Source organism: Somniosus microcephalus, chromosome 2 (genome assembly GCF_052327205.1).
Source record: "Somniosus microcephalus isolate GS21.2 chromosome 2, FLI_Smic_1.0, whole genome shotgun sequence".
Lineage (NCBI taxonomy): Eukaryota > Metazoa > Chordata > Chondrichthyes > Squaliformes > Somniosidae > Somniosus > Somniosus microcephalus.
In genome coordinates this window covers 5,318,929-5,339,132 of record NC_140988.1, presented here as the reverse complement: position 1 = coordinate 5,339,132, position 20,204 = coordinate 5,318,929, and the positions used below count along the sequence as shown (strand labels likewise).

The 20,204-nt window shown below is 48.3% G+C and overlaps 1 protein-coding gene across 2 annotated transcripts in view; it reads right to left on the bottom strand.

The window, feature by feature from the left end:
* Window positions 1–5,792: 5,792 nt before the first annotated feature.
* btc (betacellulin, epidermal growth factor family member) overlaps window positions 5,793–20,204 on the bottom strand; it is a 64,950-nt gene continuing 50,538 nt past the window's right edge. Inside the window, exons 3-6 of one of the 2 annotated variants that reach the window (XM_086006033.1) lie at window positions 16,776–16,893; window positions 14,557–14,703; window positions 8,359–8,492; window positions 5,793–6,834 (exon numbers count right to left, since the gene is read on the bottom strand). In XM_086006033.1, the coding sequence (XP_085862159.1) occupies window positions 8,363–8,492; window positions 14,557–14,703; window positions 16,776–16,893 (395 nt within the window). In that variant the 3' untranslated portion in view covers window positions 5,793–6,834; window positions 8,359–8,362. The remainder of the gene's footprint in view (window positions 6,835–8,358; window positions 8,493–14,556; window positions 14,704–16,775; window positions 16,894–20,204) is intronic. The other variant, XM_086006028.1, reaches the window with a different exon arrangement.

Genomic DNA, 20,204 nt, shown 5'->3' with positions numbered 1-20,204 from the left:
GTCGGATAAATACTCGAAAACAAAAAATGTGCAGGGCTGTGGGGAAAGAGCAGGGGGGAGTGGGACTAATTGGAGAGCTCGTTCAAAGAGCCAGCACAGGCACAATGGGCCGAATGGCCTCCTTCTGTGCTGTTTGATTCTAAAAAGGCAAAATTCCAATCTGGTATGAATTAGGTCACTTTGGATGAATTTTGTAAAACACAAGTTGGGATCAGGAAGTAATTCTCCATTCAAGTGAAATGGGAGCTCGCACTGCAATGGATGCCTGTCAAATGAACACCCATTATATCAAACAAATCTCTTCTTGATCCCAAGAACTGTGGCTTCAGATTGAGGAGAGGGGAGGCGAGTGGATTTCAACTCCACGGCAGACTTAGGATGGCTCTTTCCTGCTCCTCAGTGTCGGCCCAATAAAATTAATTCGTAAATCCTGGACACCCGGTTCCCCAAAGCTTCACCTAGTGTCAAAATATGTACGCGTATTTCTTCCCAAGTCTACATAGTTTAATTTTTAAAAAGAGCATCCTATGACTTCAGAAAGAAGAAATTCAGAGTAATAAGGTTCACATCCAAACAACTTGAAAAAAGAACTGCTTGGAAATGGGTGAATAAAGAAACGCGAATAGCCTGCTTCAACAGGCTGGTGGCGAACCCGCCAGGATTGGCCTGGACGCTCCAACAACTGAAGAGTAATCCCCAGGACCCTGCCGCGATCAAAGACCCCGGCAGAAAAATCAGAGAGCATTTTAAAAAAAAAAATCATTTTATTTCAAACACTTTTTTTTGTTTGTTGGTTATAAAAATGTTTGGAAGTTGGGAAGAGAAGGGTCTTTGCCTGACAGTCAGTAATTATCCAATCAGGCAACCAAGAGTCTGTTTGGTTCCCGATTGGCCGAGGGGAAGGTGAGGATCCGCGAGGATGGACGTGTTGGGCGACCAATGGCGAGAGCGCGCAGGGGGCATGGCCGTTGGGGGGGAGAAGGCCTTGCGATGAAACCTCAAGCTGATTATTTGAAGGAACTTCACTTAAGCCAACTTTCAGCCACTTTCTTTGACTCCAGCTGCAAACACTCGAGGTCAAAAGAACGGAGCAATTTAAACACCGACAGCTATTGACTCAAAGGCACCCATTGGAGAGAAGTTCAGGTACAGGGTAAACAATCGAGGTAATCTCAATAGATTGATCAAACTAGCGTCACGTAGCCTTTACCACAACCGTGAGAAACTTCTTTAAATTTTGGTCCCCTTTCTGGAACTTTCTCTCCCTCATTGTTGGCACAGTGTTCCTCGACACACACCACCATCTATTTTTAGGAGGTTCTGTTTTCTGTAACTGACTGGTTGATGAACCTTTCCCTGCAGAACCTCTGCACACACACTTTCCTTTGATGGAAATTATCCATTAACTTGACCGCAAGACACCAACTGCCATGGCAATACATTCCATTCATTCCTCTTTTATGACAGAAGTCTATAAAAACAATGTTTACCACACGGTTGTAGAAACCAGGACGTCCCCAGTACATGGCAGTATATTTATCAAAGGTTACAATACCATGTCAGCTGTGGCTCAGTGGGCAGCCCACTCGCCTCTGAGTCAGAAGGTTGTGGGTTCAAGTCCCACTCCAGGGACTTGAGCACAAAAATCTAGGCTGACACTCCCAGTGCAGTACTGAGGGAGCGCCGCACTGTCGGAGGGGCAGTACTGAGGGAGCGCCGCACTGTCGGAGGGGCAGTACTGAGGGAGCGCCGCACTGTCGGAGGGGCAGTACTGAGGGAGCGCCGCACTGTCGGAGGGGCCGTACTGAGGGAGTGTCGGAGGGGCGGTACTGAGGGAGCGCCGCACTGTCGGAGGGGCGGTACTGAGGGAGCGCCGCACTGTCGGAGGGGCGGTACTGAGGGAGCGCCGCACTGTCGGAGGGGCGGTACTGAGGGAGCGCCGCACTGTCGGAGGGGCGGTACTGAGGGAGCGCCGCACTGTCGGAGGGGCGGTACTGAGGGAGCGCCGCACTGTCGGAGGGGCGGTACTGAGGGAGCGCCGCACTGTCGGAGGGGCGGTACTGAGGGAGCGCCGCACTGTCGGAGGGGCGGTACTGAGGGAGCGCCGCACTGTCGGAGGGGCGGTACTGAGGGAGCGCCACACTGTCGGAGGGGCCACCTTTCGGATGAGATGTTAAACCGAGGCCCCGTCTGCTCTCTCAGGTGGACGTAAAAGATCCCATGGCACTATTTTGAAGACGAGCAGGGGAGTTCTCCTCGGTGTCCTGGTCAATATTTACCCCTCAATCAACATCACTAAAAATAGATGATCCGGTCAATGCTGTTTGTGGGATCTCGCTGTGCACAATTTAGCTGATGGATTTCCTACACTACACTTCAAAAAGTACTTCATTGGCTGTAAAGCCCCTTGGGACATCCCGGGGTCACAGGAGCAATCATCAGACATAATTTGACACCGAGCCATATAAAGAGATATTAGGACAGGTGACCAAAAGCTTGGTCAAAGAGGTCGGTTTTAAGGAGCGTCTTAATGGAGGAGGCGGAGAGGTTTAGGGAGGGAATTCCAGAGCTTGGGGCCCAGGCAGCTGAAGGCACGGCCGCCAATGGTGGAGCGATGGAAATCAGGGGATGCTCAAGAGGGCAGAATTGGAGGAGTGAATAGTTATAAAGGCCATATAACTAATTGCTATTACATTTCAGGACCAGTCTCGAGTTGATAGCTTATTGGGGGACGGGGGGGGGAGGCTGTGTCAACATGTTTGAAGCTTTGGGAAAGTTTGGCTAATTTTCTAGGTTGGCTTGGATGTTAAAGGATGATGGCTTGTAGTTAAATTGTTTTTAAAAATTACTTTTGAAGAATTATCCTGAATTTGTTTGGGTGCGATGAAGAGGGGTGCGAGGAGGCTCGTGTGGAGCAGGAACACCAGTTTGGGCAGAATGGCCTGTTTCTGTGCTGCACATTGTATATAATTCCGTAGGCATTGCGCCATTATATCCATTCCATTGAAGCAAAACTAGGGGTCATCAATAGAAGATAGTCACTAATAAATCCAATGGGGAATTCAGGAGAAACTTCTTCACCCAGAGAGTGGTGAGAATGTGGAACTCGCTGCCACAGGGAGTGGTTGAGGTGAATAGTATCGATACATTTAAGGTGAAGCTGGGCAAACACTTGAGGGAGAAGGGAATAGAGAGTTAAGCTGATAGGGTGAGATGAGGAAAGACAGGAGGAGGCTTGAGTGGAGCATAAACACCGGCATGGACTGGTTGGGCCGAATTCTATGTAATTAATAGCTCATTTCACTACCGACTTATTAATGCACTTTAAGAAAGACGTGCATTTCTATAGCGCCTTTCACGACCACTGGACGTCCCAAAGCACTTTACAGCCAATGAGGTACTTTTTGAAGTGTAGTCACTGTTGTAGTGTAGGAAACGCAGCAGCCAATTTGCGCACAGCAAGCTCCCACTCAGCGAACAGTGTTGAATTTGTCATCTAATAGCCCAGTTTAGACTATAAATTGGATTTATGTAATGAAGCTAATCTGCGGTAATATTTTGAGTACCATACTTGCCCTTTACCTGGAGGAATTAATTCCAACGAGATCGTTGTCGGTGTAATTAAGTGAAACCAGTATTTGGGGACATCACTGCAAGTGGTTTTTCTTATACTCTAACTGAACCCTCACTAGTTATCGGATTCGCTGGGATGGATAAACGGACTTCCTGAAAGGTATCTGCTCACTCACGTTCCACCAGAATCATTAGCAATTACGAATAGCTGTTGATTTAATGGCAAATGGGTCAGTTTGGTGTTAAATTGGGGCTCGCCGATTCAGGCCTGAATGTCACGGGGTCACTGGGAGGATTCAGAAACAGGATCCACTGCAACTCTCAGACTATACTTCACCAACAGGTTTTACAGGGTTGTTGAAATTCTCCCAAGCAGTCACAGTTAACAGTCCACACAGCACTGTCACCTTGCAAAACACAACTGCACAAAGCAACAGAACTTTAAAAAAAAATGGAAATTCTGCTTTTAAGAGGACAAGCTGATTGGGCCCCTGTGCTTATAGACCCTTGGAAATCACAAGTCAGTATAGATTCAGACAGCACAGGAGGAGGCCATTCGGCCCATCGTGCCTGTGCCGGCTCTTTGAAAGAGCTCTCCAATTAGTCCCACTCCCCCCTGCTATTTCGCCCAGAGCCCTGCAAATGTTTCCTTTTCAAATATTTCAAATATATATCCACAATCAACTTAACCAGTAAGAACACAAGAATTAGGAGCAGGAGTCGGCCACACGGCCCCTCGAGCCTGCTCCGCCACTCAATAAGATCACAGCTGATCATCGACCTCAACTACACTTTCCCGCCCGATCTCCATAGCCCTTGGTTCCCCTAGAGTCCAAAAATCTCAGCCTTGAATATACTCAACGACTGAGCCTCCACAGCCCTCTGGGGCAGAGAATTCCAAAGATTCACCGCCCTCTGAGTGAAGAAATTTCTCCTCATTTCAGTCCTAAATGGCCGACCCCTTATCCTGAGACTGTGACCCCTGGTTCTAGACTCTCCAGCCAGGGGGAAACATCCTCTCAGCATCTACCCTGTCAATCCCCCTCAGAATCTTGTATGTTTCAATGCGATCACCTCTCATTCTTCTAAACTCCAGAGAGTATCGGCCCAATCTACACAATCTCTCCTCATAGGTCAACCAATAACTGGATTATTTCTCATAGTATTAGTCAGAGTCTGGGGCCTGGCTTATTTCTCATTTTTACCATGGCAACACCACCGTGCTCCAGATTCAGATGCGTGCAATGCTTTCAAGTACTTCATGGAATCTTAATCAGAGAGGTACGCTGACTCATGGTCAAAGGAGAATACGGACAGATAGTCACAACACGCTACATTCACAGACTGAAGTTATACTCAACCAGGTGACCAGACTGTGCAAGACAGGCTCCTGAAGGCAATGTGGTTCTACTTGGCTTTAGTGTGTTCGGGAGTCAGATTGGCACCGGACTCCAGTTATACTGCCACTTCTGCGTCATGAACACTTTTTTTTCTCTCTACGCCTCATAAACCAGACACGGGATCGATCAAACTAACCATCAGTTTACTTGTTTGGATAAAGAGAGAAAGACAGACTTGCATTTCTATAGCACCTTTCATGACCGCCGGGTGTCCCAAAGCGCTTTACAGCCAATGAAGTACTTTTGAAGTGTAGACACTGTTGTAATGTAGGAAACATAGACAGTGCGGCGCTCCCTCAGTACTGCCCCTCCCACAGCGCGGCACTCCCTCAGTACTGCCCCTCCGACAGTGCGGCGCTCCCTCAGTACTGCCCCTCCGACAGTGCGGCGCTCCCTCAGTACTGCCCCTCCGACAGTGCGGCACTCCCTCAGTACTGCCCCTCCGACAGTGCGGCACTCCCTCAGTACTGCTCCTCCGACAGTGCAGTGCTCCCTCAGTACTGCCCCTCCCACAGTGCGGCGCTCCCTCAGTACTGCCCCTCCGACAGAGCGGCGCTCCCTCAGTACTGCTCCTCCGACAGTGCGGCACTCCCTCAGTACTGCCCCTCCGACAGAGCGGCGCTCCCTCAGTACTGCTCCTCCGACAGTGTAGCACTCCCTCAGCACTGCACTGGAGTGTCAGCCTGGATTTTGTGTTCAGGTCTCTGGAGTGGGACTGTGAACCCACAACCTTCTGACTCCGAGGCGAGAGTGCTGCCCACTGAGCCACAGCTGACACATACTTGTACTAGTGAGTTAAAATATAGGAAAGACAATTGGTTGGCTCACAAATGTAGTATATTTATTAAATAACAAATTATTGCAATTTCATACTCCCCCAAAAACACATCCATCCATATTTCTGAACGACCAAACTCTATTGCAGCGGCAGTACAGAGAGAAAGAGGAAACACCTTAACACTCGTACAATCTGTTGCGAGTTCACCTCACCCAGTTCAGATGTACTGACATAGCAGCAGAGCAGTGAACCCGCCAACTAATTGTCCGGTATACCTTCATTTTTTCCTATAACTCATTTAGCAACATTCATAAACAAAAATTTCGTCACAACTTTTTTCTTGAACAAAAAAAAAGTGCGGTTTCTTTTATTAAAAAAAAGTAGTGATTTCTGAACCGTTATTCACTCTACGAGGATCAGCGTATAATGCGCGCCGTAGGGGGAAAGTTCACCCAAGGCAACAATTTTCTTCCTGGGTCAAAAATTCTGTTGTTTCTCTTAAACGCAGAGACAAGTAATGGCCGTAAAATATCGCCTTTTTTTTTTTTTAATCGTCTTCTTTCTGCGCTAAAATTAGCAAAAGACAAAACACTTCAGTCTCCCCATGTGCCCCAGATCCTTTAAGTAACAAATATTTTGCTATTGTTAGGTGTAGGTTCCACATCTGTAGATGAGATAGTAACAGATGGACTGATCTCTGGGAAAGACTTCCAGATCTGACCATCCGTGGGTCTAGGACTGTCGATTAACCTTTCAGTCGTCTCCTATTCTTTAGTGTCCAGCATATGTATTTAAATCCTTTTTCCAGTTCGTGATACAAAGTCTATGGTCTTTACAGCACCAGTTCAGGGTGCAGTGAAGGGTGAAGTACAGGATTCGCACATGCTGCAAGTAATTGTTAGTTTACTTTAAATATAGTTAGTGACATATTATCTTTCTTTCCCAAATTTAATCTACCATCTTTTCAAATTTTAATCTGCCGCTTAAAATGTTCAGACTGGCTGGAGCGACACAGCCTTTGCCAGAAAAATCTTGGGCTTCCTGGATTGATCATCCTGCCTGCAGGGGTCACCTGGAAAGATCCTGTGGGGAGGAGAGAGGGGGGTGGGGGGGGAAAATGGTGAAACAGAAAATTTACATTTGAAAACAGCAGCAGAGTTTTATTCATAGAACTCAGGTCAATCTTTTTTCTCCCCTTTTGTCAATTTGGAATCCTTCCCTCCTGAAGGTGCTGACTCTCCCTGGCTCTCCGCTACCTCACCCAAGAATCCATTCTTCGCGCCTCAGATTAGAAGGCGTGTTTGATCATGGAAGCCATAACCAATCTGATCACATCCTTACGCCCAACACTCAACACTTTGCAGCAAGTGTCACTGAGCTAGCAAGCGGGAGAAGGAACCCCAGCCTAGTGCCCTCTCCCGAGCTCAGAGACACATCGCTCTACAGCACAGAAACAGGCCATTCGGCCCAACTGGTCCGTGCCAGGGTTTATGCTCCACACCAGCCTCCTCCCACCCCATCAGCCTATCCTTCTATTCCTTTCTCCCTCAAGTGTTTATCTAGCTTCCCCTTAAATGCATCTACACTATTCTGTTTTAGTAATGTTGATTGAGGGATAAATATTGGCCCCAGGACACCGGGGAGAACTCTCCCCTGCTCTTCTTTGGAATGGTGCCATGGGATCTTTACGTCCACCTGAGAAAGCAGACGGGGCCTCGGTTTAACATCTCATCCAAAAGACGGCACCTCCGACAGTGCAGCGCTCCCTCAGCACTGCACTGGAGTCTCAGCAGTGGGACTCGAATCCACAACCTTCTGACTCAGAGGCGAGGGTGAGCCACAGCGGACAAGTGGCAACCCTCAACCACTGGCAGTGCTTGTCCGAAACTTGCATTGAATTCTCCGAGTATTAAAATTAATGGTCGGAAAATCATGGAGCCGTGCGCACATCTGAATTTCTGATCAATGCTGTTGGCACACAATGCTTGCTGGGAGCAAACATCTGGAAGTTACCCCAAATGGAGCTATTCTTTTTAAAAAACTGGCATGCATCAAAATTGATGCACTTAAGGGGGAAGCTAGATAAATAAATGAGGGAGAAGGATATGCTGATGGGGTGAGATGAAGAAGGGTGGGAGGAGGCTCGTGTGGAGCAGAAACACCGGCACGGGCCAGTTGGGCCGAATGGCCTGTTTCTGTGCTGCAAGACAGAGATCGATAGATTTTTGGACTCTAGGGGAATCGAGGGATATGGGGATCGGGTGGGAAAGTGGAGTTGAGGTCGAAGATCAGCCATGATCTTATTGAATGGCGGAGCAGGCTCGAGGGGCCGAATGGCCGAGTCCTGCTCCTAATTCTTATGTAAAATTCTACGTCATTCTATGTAAAAAATGTGCCATTTGCACACCAAAATGAGTGATCATCACTCCCAACGGATAGGTCTGGATAGCCATCCCACGTCCCCCTCCTCCCCCCCCGAACATCTGTATATTCCTCGGTTTTGTCTTTCATCTCATACTGGAGTAAGATTGACCCTTGGAAACGCCATCTTAGAAACACTGGGCCCAGAAATGGGCCAACTCCTTTAGCCAATACATTGTTACTCACTCACTCAAGCAAGGGTGGTCATTGTCGTATCTTCATTTTCACCTCGCGAGTCTTTCCCCTCAAGTGGCTTCGAGCTCAGAGCTTCAACTTCTTCTGCCAGTGTCCTTCTTGCTTTGTGCTTCCTGCGAAATCGACTGTGGAAAAATAAAATTCAGAAAAAAGGAAGATGTTGCAAAAATATTTCTCGCCGATACTCATTAGATTGCACGTGTCAAGTTCTGCTTTAATCACAGTTTTCATTTCTACAGAAACATTTTGGAAGTCAAATGGTATGTTAGCCTTTGTGGGGGTTGGAGTATAAGAGTGAGGAAGTCTTGCTACAATTGTACAGGGCCTTGGTGAGACCACACCTGGAGTACTGTGTATGGTTTCGGTCTCCTTACCTAAGGAAGGATATACTTGCCTTGGAGGGAGTGCAACTAGATTGATTCTTGGGATGAGAGGGATGTCCTATAAGAAGAGATTGTGTAGAATGGGCCTATACTCTCTGGAGTTTAGAAGAATGAGAGGTGATCTCATTGAAATGTATAAAATTCTTAGAGGGCTTGACAGGGTAGATGCAGGGAGGATGTTTCCCCTGGCTGGAGAGTCTAGAACCAGGGGTCACAGTCTCAGGATACAGGGTTGAACATTTAGGAAGGAGATGAGGAGAAACTTCATCACTCAGAGGGTTGTTGATCTTTGGAATTCTCTACCCCAGAGGGCTGTGGAGGCTCAGTCGATGAGTATATTCAAGACTGAGATCAATAGATTTTTGGACTCTAGGGGAATCAAAGGATATGGGGATCGGGCAGGAAAGTGGAGTTGAGGTAGAGGTTCAGCCATGATCTTATTAAATGGCAGAGCAAGCTCAAAGGCCGTATGGCCTACTCCTACTTCTTATAAGAACATAAGAAATAGGAGCTGGAGTCGGCCATTCGGCCCTTCGAGCCTGCTCCGCCATTCAATGAGATCATGGCTGATCTTCTGCATCAACTCCATTCACCAGCCCTATCGCCATAGCCCTTGATGCCCTTACTAGTCAGTTCCTATGTTCTTCTATTGAATACTGCCTGTATTGTATCATGAAGATTCATTCGATATAGTGGTCAGGTGCTTATCATAAAATCATAGAATAGTACAGCCATTCGGCCCATCGAGTCTGGGCTGGCTCTTTCGAAGAGCAATCCAGTCAGTCCCACTCCCCCGCTCTTTCCCTACCTGACATTTTCTCTCTTTCAAGTATTTATCCAATTCCCTTTTGAAGGCGACTATTGAATCTGTATCCACCGCCCTATCAGGGCAGCGCATTCCAAATCCTCACCACTCGTTGTGTAAAAGTTTTTCCTCATGTCGCCTCTGGTTCTTTTGCCAATCACCTTAAATCCGTGCCCTCTGGTTATCGACCCTTCAGTCACTGGAAACAGTTTCTCTTTATTTACTCTGTCTAAACCCTTCAGGACTTTGAGTATCTCTTATTAAATCTTCTCTTAGCCTTCTCTGCTTTATGGAGAGCAACCCCAGCTTCTCCAGTCTCTCCATGTAACTGGAATCCCTCAGCCCTCTGGAGCCGTTCTACACAATCCTCTTCTGTGGGTTGAGTGCTGGGCTCAGAGCCTGAAGGTGTCCGATCGAAATTCCAGCTTGGCTCACTCAGCCGTTCTGATTTCCAAAGGCGGATGAAACGAGTGCCACGCGTCAGGACCACAGGACTCGCCATCTACTGCGCCATCTTCCAGCTCTTCGGTCGTGGAAACAGGGATCGGCGAAGAACCCAATCGGCACTTCATGCGTAACTGAGGGCCAACTTGACGCGCAATCTCTGCCATTACAGATGGTTTCTCAAACAAAGGTTACACCCCAGTATCAGAGAATAGCACCCGCACTGCACTGGGAGGAAAGGCAAGTCACCCGGGCCATTCCAAAGCACTTTCTAAATGATAACTCGGTAACAATTTTGGCAGAGAGTTTGACCCTCAACTTACCCAACAGTTTCTAAACCAAATTATATAATCAAACAACTTCGTAGCACCACAAGTAGAATTGTACAACATTCGGCCCATCGTGCCTGTGCCAGCTCTTTGAACGAGCTCTCCAATTAGTCCCACTCCCCCCTGCTCTTTCCCCACAGCCCTGCACATTTTTTCCCTGTAAATGATCGGAATAAATTTCTAAGTAGTGTATTTTGCCTGCAAGGTCCTCTCAATACATCAGATTTTGCAATAACATCCTAGTAATACTGGCTCTCAATGTAATAAAATACATTTTACTACCTATCCAAATAAAACAAATGGATTCATGTTTTGAAATATCAAACTGTCATTTACAGCCCCCTTTGCCTTGCATTTGTTAAGCCGCAGGGTTTCAAAACTCATCTTAAAATAACTGAACTGATGGAGTATAATGTGGGGAAATGTAAGGTTATTCACTTTGGCAGGAAGAAGAGAAAAGCAGAATTAAATGGTGAGAAACTTTCAAATGTTGGTGTTCAGAGAGATTTGGGTGTCCTCATGCAAGAAACACAGAAAGCTGTAAGAATTCGCAATAATTTACAGTTCTGAAGATTAATTTTTTTGATTAAAGAATCCCTGGGCGTTGTGCTTTTAAATTTCCAGGGATAAAAATGGCTGTCACCACATGGCCGAAGACAAAGGACAATGCTTTGTTTACAAAGCAATTGAATGCTATTAGCATTTGTTTGTATATCGAGTGGATGCATCTAAACTGCAGAAGAGACTTTTGGATCTTGAATGGGAACCGTTTAAGAACTGAATGTGTTTAAATCACCTAGCATTCTGGACAATAGAGCAGTTGTATTTCCCTTTTGTTTCAGCCCAGGGAGCTCCGGAAGACACATTAACCCAGTCCAACCACTCTGAGTTAGCCAATCACAGCTTTCTCTTGGGAATTTTGCACACAGCCCTGGCAGGGCAGAACGGCAGGGGGCTCACCAGGTATATAAGATAGCTGCTGAGAAGCTATCACTCTCTTTACTTCGCTGGACCACAGGTGAGCAGGGTGTTCTGACTCCTCGGCAAGGCAACCTAGCAGGAGTTAGGGGTGGTGATTTAAGGGAATTGCTAAGATTGTTTAAATAACATTGTAGCCATTGTATCCCTCGTTTTCGCCGTCTGCAGCCCCCTGTTATATAGTTTTACTGTAATTACTGTGCTCGTGTGGTATAGTTTATTCTTTTGATTGTAGTTTATTTAGGTAATAAAACTTGATTTTTCTCTCATCCAAACCACTTGTCCGTTTTAATATCATTAATTAGAAGTTCCTCCACTCAGAACTGAAGGAGGGGTAGCGATTCGAAACCGCTGTTTGTAAATTGGTTTAGAGTGCAGCAGCAAAAGCCTGCTGGCCAGGTGAATTACCATAAACCAGGTAAAAGGTTGGAATTGGTCAGAGCTCAGAGGCAAAGGCTGCTGGCCAGGTAATTTACCATAAACCAGCAAGCAATAAGGAAGGCAAATGGCATGTTGGCCTTTATTGCAAGGGGGTTGGAGTATAAGAGTAAGGAAGTCTTGCTACAATTGTACAGGGCCTTGGTGAGACCACACCTGGAGTACTGGGCACGGTTTTGGTCTCCTTATCTAAGGAAGGATATACTTGACACGGAGGCGGTGCAACGAAGGTTCACTAGGTTGATTCCTGGGATGAGCGGGCTGTCCTATGAGGAGAGATTGAGTAGAATGGGCCGATACTCTCTGGAGTTTAGAAGAATGAGTGGTGATCTCATTGAAACATACAAGATTCTGAGGGGGATTGACAGGGTCGATGCTGAGAGGATGTTTCCCCTGGCTGGAGAGTCTAGAACCAGCGGGCACAGTCTCAGGATAAGGGGTCGGCCATTTAGGACTGAGATGAGGAGAAATTTCTTCACTCAGAGGGTGGTGAATCTTTGGAATTCTCTCCCCCAGAGGGCTGTGGAGGCTCAGTCGTTGAGTATATTCAAGGCTGAGATCAATAGATTTTTGGACTCTCGGGGAATCGAGGGATATGGTGATCGGGCGAGAAAGTGGAGTTGAGGTCGAAGATCAGCCATGATCTTATTGAATGGCGGAGCAGGCTCGAGGGGCCGAATGGCCAACTCCTGCTCCTAATTCTTATGTTCTTATGAACTGTCTCTATTAATGGCAACTATCGAAAGGAAAATTAGTGAACATTTCCAGATAGTTGGAATTCAATCATTCAAACATGCTGCCTGAAGGGGCGGTGGTAGCAGAAAAGAAAGACTTGCATTTATACACCGCCTCGGGGCGTCCCAAAGCGCTTTACAGCCAATTAAGTACTTTTTGAAGTGGAGTCACTGTTGTAATGTGGGAAACGCAGCAGCCAATTTGCGCACAGCAAGCTCCCACAAACAGCAATGCGATAATGACCAGATCATCTGTTTTAGCAATAAAGAGGGATCTTTTACGTCCACGAGAGAGCAGACAGGGCCTCGGTTTAACATCTCATCTGAAAGACGGCCCCTCCAACAGTGCGGCGATCCCTCAGTACTGCCCCTCCGACAGTGCAGCGCTCCCTCAGTACTGCCCCTCCGACAGTGCGGCGCTCCCTCAGTACTGCCCCTCCGACAGTGCGGCGCTCCCTCAGTACTGCCCCTCCGACAGTGCGGCGCTCCCTCAGTACTGCCCCTCCGACAGTGCGGTGCTCCCTCAGTACTGCTCCTACGACGGTGCGGCGCTCCCTCAGTACTGCCCCTCCGACAGTGCGGCGCTCCCTCAGTACTGCCCCTCCGACAGTGCGGCGCTCCCTCAGTACTGCCCCTCCGACAGTGCGGCGCTCCCTCAGTACTGCCCCTCCGACAGTGCGGTGCTCCCTCAGTACTGCTCCTACGACGGTGCGGCGCTCCCTCAGTACTGCCCCTCCGACAGTGCGGCGCTCCCTCAGTACTGCCCCTCCGACAGTGCAGCGCTCCCTCAGTACTGCCCCTCCGACAGTGCAGCGCTCCCTCAGTACTGCCCCTCCGACAGTGCAGCGCTCCCTCAGTACTGCCCCTCCGACAGTGCAGCGCTCCCTCAGTACTGCTCCTACGACGGTGCGGCGCTCCCTCAGTACTGCCCCTACGACAGTGCGGCGCTCCCTCAGTACTGCCCCTCCGACAGTGCAGCGCTCCCTCAGTACTGCCCCTCCGACAGTGCAGCGCTCCCTCAGTACTGCACTGGAGTGTCAGCCTAGATTTTTGAGCTCAAGTCTCTGGAGTGGGACTTGAACCCACAACCTTCTGACTCCGAGGCGAGGGTGCTGCTCACTGGGCCACGGCTGACGCTGTAATTGACACAGATTCAATAGTAACTTTCAAAAGGGGAATTGGATAAATACTTGAAAAGGAGAAATGTGCAGGGCTGTGGGGAAAGAGCAGGGGGGAGTGGGACTAATTGGAGAGCTCTTTCAAAGAGCCGGCACAGGCACGATGGGCTGAATGGCCTCCTTCTGGCCTGTACGATTCTATGATTCACAAGTTATATTTTGTTTTAATAGTAGCTCCCAGTATCCCCCCCTAAGGTGTGCGGACACACGGGCGCGCATCGATCGGGAGGTCCCGCGCAGGCTGCTCACCAGCTGCTGCTGGCAAAGACACTCGGCAAATTTAAATGGGGCCTCGCGCTTAAAAAAAAGAGGGAACATTGGTAATTTCGATTAGGCACTCTACAGCCCTCTGGACTCGACATCGAGTTCAACAATTTCAGATCATAACCTCGACCCCTATCATATATATATATATTTTCCTTATTTTTTTATCCACACTTTTTGTTTGACCTTTTTTTCTTCCCTCCCACAAGGCAGCTGTCCTTCATTCCACCAGCTCAATTCACACTTCATCTAGAGCCATCCTTTGTTCCTTAACCTGTCCCATTACCACCTCCGCTCGCCTTGAATATCTCTTAATATCTCTCAATGTCTCTCAATCTCTCCTGCTTTCTATCCTATCGCTGACCTCCCCTTTTGTTCTTTCATCCCCTCCCCCCCTTTTCCCAGCCCCTAAACTTGCTTTCCATTTCCTGCTTTTTTTCCAGTTCTGACGAAGGGTCTTCGACCTGAAACGTTAACTCTGTTTCTCTCTCCACGGATGTTGCCTGACCTGCTGAGTTTTTCCAGCGTTTTCTGTTGTTATTTCAGATTTCCAGCATCCGCAGTATTTTGCTATTGTATTGGTAACTACTACTCAGTAATGTCACAAAACGCAACAAAATATGGACGATACTTAACTGTGCACAAATACATATGATTATTATCAGAATGACGAGCACCACCATTGTCAAAATCAATCCAATGATGATGAATTGGTCCCGTTCTCCGATTAGATAAAACATATCCACCAATTCGCAACGTGAGCCAGTGTAGCCAGACCTACACCTGTTAGAAACAGAAACAGAAACAAAAACAAAGCATCAGTCGGTTACTGAATATTTTAACGGCTTTGGGGGTCAAGAGCAATAGACTGTGACAGAAGGGCCGCTTTTCTAATCTGGGAACAACACCCACTGAAGACGCTGGAGATACTCTGCAGGTCAAGTCTTGCTGCCTGACCTGCTGACTATTTCTGTTTATATTTCAGATTTCCAACATCCGCAGTGTTTTGCCTTTTGCCACCACAGGTACAGCTTTAGTTAGAATTTCTCAATCGGTGTTGCGTTGGTAAATTATGCCAGATAATGCACAGGTGGGATAATTAGTCCCACTCCCCCCACCCCCGCTCTTTCCCCATTACACGGAAATTATTTTTCCTTTTCATCTTCAGCTGCTTCATCAATGACCTTCCCTCCAACATAAGGTCAGAAATGGGGATGCTCGCTGATGACTGCACAGTGTTCAGCGCCATTCACAACTCCTCAGATAATGAAGCAGTCCATGCCGGCATGCAACAATACCCGGATGATGTTCAGGCTTGAGCTGATAAGTGGAAAGTAACATTTCCGCCACACAAGTGCCAGGCAATGACTATCTCCAACAAGAGAGTCTAACCACTGCCCCTTGACATTCGATGGCATTACCATCACCGAATCCCCCACCATCAACATCCAGGGGGTCACCATTGACCAGAATCTTAACTGACCCAGCCACATAAATACTGTGGCAACAAGAGCAGGTCAGAGGCTGGGTATTCTGCAGCGAGTGTCTCACCTCCTGACTCCCCAAAGTCTTTCCACAATCTACAAGGCACAAGTCAGGAGTGTGATGGAATACTCTCCACTTGCCTGGATGAGTGCAGCTCCAACAACACTCAAGAAGCTCGACACCATCCAGGACAAAGCAGCCCGCTTGAATGGCACCCCATCCACCACCTTAAACATTCACTCCCTCCACCACCGGCACACCGTGGCTGTAGTGTGTACCATCTACAAGATGCACTGCAGCAACTCGCCAAGGCTTCTTCAACAGCACCTCCCAAACCCGCTACCTCTTCCACCTAGAAGGACAAGGGCAGCAGGCGCATGGGAACACCACCACCTCCAAGTTACACACCATCCTGACTTGGAAATATATCGGCCGTCCCTTCATCGTCGCTGGGTCAAAATCCTGGAACTCCCTCCCTAACAGCACCGTGGGCGCACCTTCACCACACGGACTGCAGCAGTTCAAGAAGGCAGCTCACCACCACCTTCTTCGGGGCAATTAGGGATGGGCAATAATTCTGGCCTTGCCAGCGACGCCCACATCCCAGGAACAAATGCAAGAAAAGTGTCATCAAAACATGGAATGATCTTCCCATTGAGGTGATGAAATGGTGAACTTGGACTCATTTAAGAAACAGCGGACGCTAGCGGAATTGCAGATTCTTGCTGATTATCCAAGATAGGCCAACTGGCCTTCCTCACTTCTATCTAGTAATCTTCCAACAGTATATTCTGGAATTTATTCGTCAGCTGTGGCTCAGTGGGCAGCACCCTCGCCTCTGAATCAGAAAGTTGCGGGTTCAAGTCCCACTGCAGGGACTTGAGCACATAATTTAGGCTGACACTCCGACAGTGCAGCGCTCCCTCGGCACTGCACTGGAGGGGCCGTGTTTCCAATGAGATGTTAAACCGAGGCCCCCGTCTGCTCTCTCAGATGGATGTAAAAGGACCCATGGCACTATTTCGAAGAAGAGCAGGGGAGCGCTGCCCAATATTAATCCCTCAACGAACAGATGATCTGGTCATTATCACATCGCTGTTTGTGGGAGCTTGCTGAGTGCAGATTAATGCCACGTTTCCTACATTACAACCAGTGACCCCCACTTCAAAAAGTACTTCATTGGCTGTGAAGCGCTTTGGGACGTCCGGTGTTCGTGAAAGGCGCTGGAGAGATGCAAGTCTTTTCTTTTTACAAAGATTACAAAACTAATTAGCGCGAGATTGCTGGAAACAAGTGGAAGCTTAATTACAGTCAATAACGCGCGAGCGTGGAAGGGTTAAACATATTTTGATCAGTAACCAGTCACTTACACACACGAAGGCTGCTGCTCAGACAGTAAGAAACGACATTGTCCTTCGACACAGTAGCCTGTAAACCTCTTCGGACACTTGCTGAAGTGTTTCGACTGGGGACCTTCTACAAGGGTATCTGAACAGAAAAAGAAACACATATGGAATTATTTTGTAAGATTAGATCAAGCGTACAAAGGGGTATTTTTGCTACTATTGGGGACTCACTAGCCACCAGCAGATTCAGAGAATCGGGCGTCTAGTGTTATAACCCTAAAATTACTCGGGTAAATCCAGCATGAAATAAAGTTGGCTTTTCATTAACTGATTATAGATTTAGAATAAATGATTAAACAAATAAAAAAAGACAATTAGTCACGCTAGTATTTGAGATAACAAGCTAGCAGATCACCTCTGGCAATGGTCATGATGAGTCAGAATATTTGTTGTTTTATATAAGAACTAGCTGAAGTGCCCGGTGGTGCCGAGGGTCTTTTGAGGGCATGTTGTTGTTGGAAGAGAGAGAGAGAGCGACTGGGGGGAAGAGAGAGAGCGACTGGGGGGGGGGGAAAAGAGAGAGAGCGACTGGGGGGAAGAGAGAGAGCGACTGGGGGGGAAGAGAGAGAGCGACTGGGGGGGGAAGAGGGGGGGGAAGGGGAGGGGAGGGGGGGGGAAGGGGAGGGGAGGGGGAAGGGGATGAGAGGGGAGAGGGGGAGGGGGGAGGGGGGGGGAGGGGAGGAGGGGGAGGAGGAGGGGGGAGGAGGGGGGAGGAGGGGGGGGGGGAGGAGGGGGGGGGGGGGGGGGGGGGAGGTCCCCGAGCCCCGCCCCCCGATGTCCCGAGCCCCGCCCCTCCCGAGGCCCGATCTCACGAGGCCCGCGCGCCCCCCGCGCCCCGCCCCCGAGCGCCGATCTCCCGAGGCCTGATCTCCCGAGACCCGATCTCCCGAGCCCCGCACCCCCCCCGATCTCCCGAGGCACACCCCCCCCCCCGATCTCCGGAGACCCGATCTCCCGAGACCCACCCCCCGCCCGAGCCGGCTTCAAGAGCAGAGGAGAGAGACGCCGCCGCGCAAACCTACCGCGTGAGGCCCGCGGCCGGACTCAAGTCGCGCGTGCTGACTCCTGCCCCACCCGCCTTTACTAACATGGCGGTGGTGGTGGCGACGCTCGGCTCAGGCCCGCCCCCTCCAGCCTTCACAAAGATGGCGGAGATCGCGAGCCGCTTGTTCAGCGCGACGGGAGGTGCCTCGCTCGGGCGTGGCTGGGCAACAGAGGCCCAGGCTTACAGGCCTGGAAAAACGGTTAAGGTAGGAAAATTCTAGATGTTACAGAAAAGATTTACAAATTAATTAACTTTTTTTTAAAAACAATTTGTGTAAATGCAAGTCTTTCTTTTCTTTGACTTCACAATGATGGCCAATGGTTCACGTGTAGTGTCCCTCATCAAATTAAATACAGATCGGGCTGTCTCACTATAGATGGGGTATTGGAGCCATGGAAAGATTCACTAGAATTAAACCATTCTGGTCACATTACAGGAAATATGTGATTGCACTAGAGAGGGTACAGAGGAGATTTACAAAGATGCCGAGAGGATGTTTCCCCCTGGCTGGGGCGTCTAGAACCAGGGGTCACAGTCTCAGGATAAGGGTCGGCCGTTTAGGACTGAGATGAGGAGGAATTTCTTCACACAGAGGGTGGTGAATCTTTGGAATTCTCTGCCCCAGAGGGCTGTGGAGGCTCAGTCGTTGAGTATATTCAAGGCTGAGATCGATAGATTTTTGGATATTAAGGGAATTGAGGGATATGGGGATCGGGCGGAGAAAGTGGAGTTGAGGTCGAAGATCAGCCACGATCTTATTGAATGGCGGAGCAGGCTCGAGGGGCCGAATGGCCGACTCCTGCTCCTATTTCTTATGTTTTTATTACAGGATGAATGTAATCGCACTGGAGAGGGTGCAGAGGAGATTTACGAGGATGTTGCCTGGGCTGGAGAATTTTAGCTATGAGGAAAGATTGGAGAGGCTGGGGTTGTTTTCTTTGGAACAGAGGAGGCTGAGGGGAGACTTGATTGAGGTGTATAAAATTATGAGGGGCCTAGATAGAGTGGATAGGAAGGACCTATTTCCCTTAGCAGAGGAGTCAATAACCAGGGGGCAGAGATTTAAAGTAATTGGTCGGAGGTTTAGAGGGGAGTTGAGGAGAACTTTTTTCACCCAGAGGGTGGTGGGGGTCTGGAACTCACTGCCTGAAAGGGTGGGAGAGGCAGAAACCCTCATCACATTTAAAAAGTACTTGAATATGCACTTGAAGTGCCGTAACAACAACAACAATTTGTATTTATATAGCGCCTTTAATGTAGTAAAACGTCCCAAGGCGCTGCACAGGAGTATTTGAAGACAAAAAATTTGACACCGATCCACATAAGGATAAATTAGGGCAGGTGACCAAAAGCTTGGTCAAAGGGGTAGGTTTTAAGGAGCATCTTAAAGGAGGAGAGAGAGGTAGCGAGGCGGAGAGGTTTAGACAGGGAGTTCCAGAGCTTAGGACCCAGGCAACAGAAGGCACGGCCACCAATGGTTGAGCGATTATAATCAGGGATGCTCAAGAGGGCAGAATTAGAGGAGCGCAGATATCTCGGAGGTTGTGGGGCTGAAGGAGATTACAGAGACGGGGAGGGGGCGAGGCCATGGAGGAATTTGAAAACAAGGATGAGAATTTTGAAATTGAGGCGTTGCTTAACCGGGAGCCAATGTAGGTCAACGAGCACAGGGGTGATGGGTGAACGGGACTTGGTGCGAATTAGGACACGGGCAGCCGAGTTTTGGATCACCTCAAGTTTACGTAGGGTAGAACATGGGAGGCTGGCCCGGAGAGTGTTGGAATAGTCAAGTCTAGAGGTAACAAAGACATGGACGAGAGTAACCTACAGGGCTACGGACCAAGAGCTGGAAAGCGGGATTAGGCTGGATAGCTCTATTTCGGTTGGCACAGACATGATGGGCCGAATGGCCTCCTTCTGTGCTGTAAACTTCTATAATTCTATGAAACCAGGAATGAGATGTTACCGTTATGAAGAAAGGTTCGAAAAATTGGGGCTTTTCACTGGAACTGAAAAGGTTAAAGTGGAAGATCCATCTGAGGTTTACAGGTTCTGAAAGAATTATAGAATGTAAACATAGAAAGATTATGTCTACTGTTCTTGATAACAAAAGGGACATAGACTCATAATTATTACCAGATGAATGAAAGGAACAGTGAAGGGGATTTTTTTTTTTTTTTTATATAAAAACACAGAGGGTTCTTAGAATATGGAATGTTTCACCATAAGTGGTTATTGAGGCAGGAACTATATAATTTAAGAGGGACTTGGGTAAGTATTTGAAAAGGAAGATATAAAAGGATACAGAGGAGGGCGATGAAGTGTTATTATAACAGATAGCTCCACTG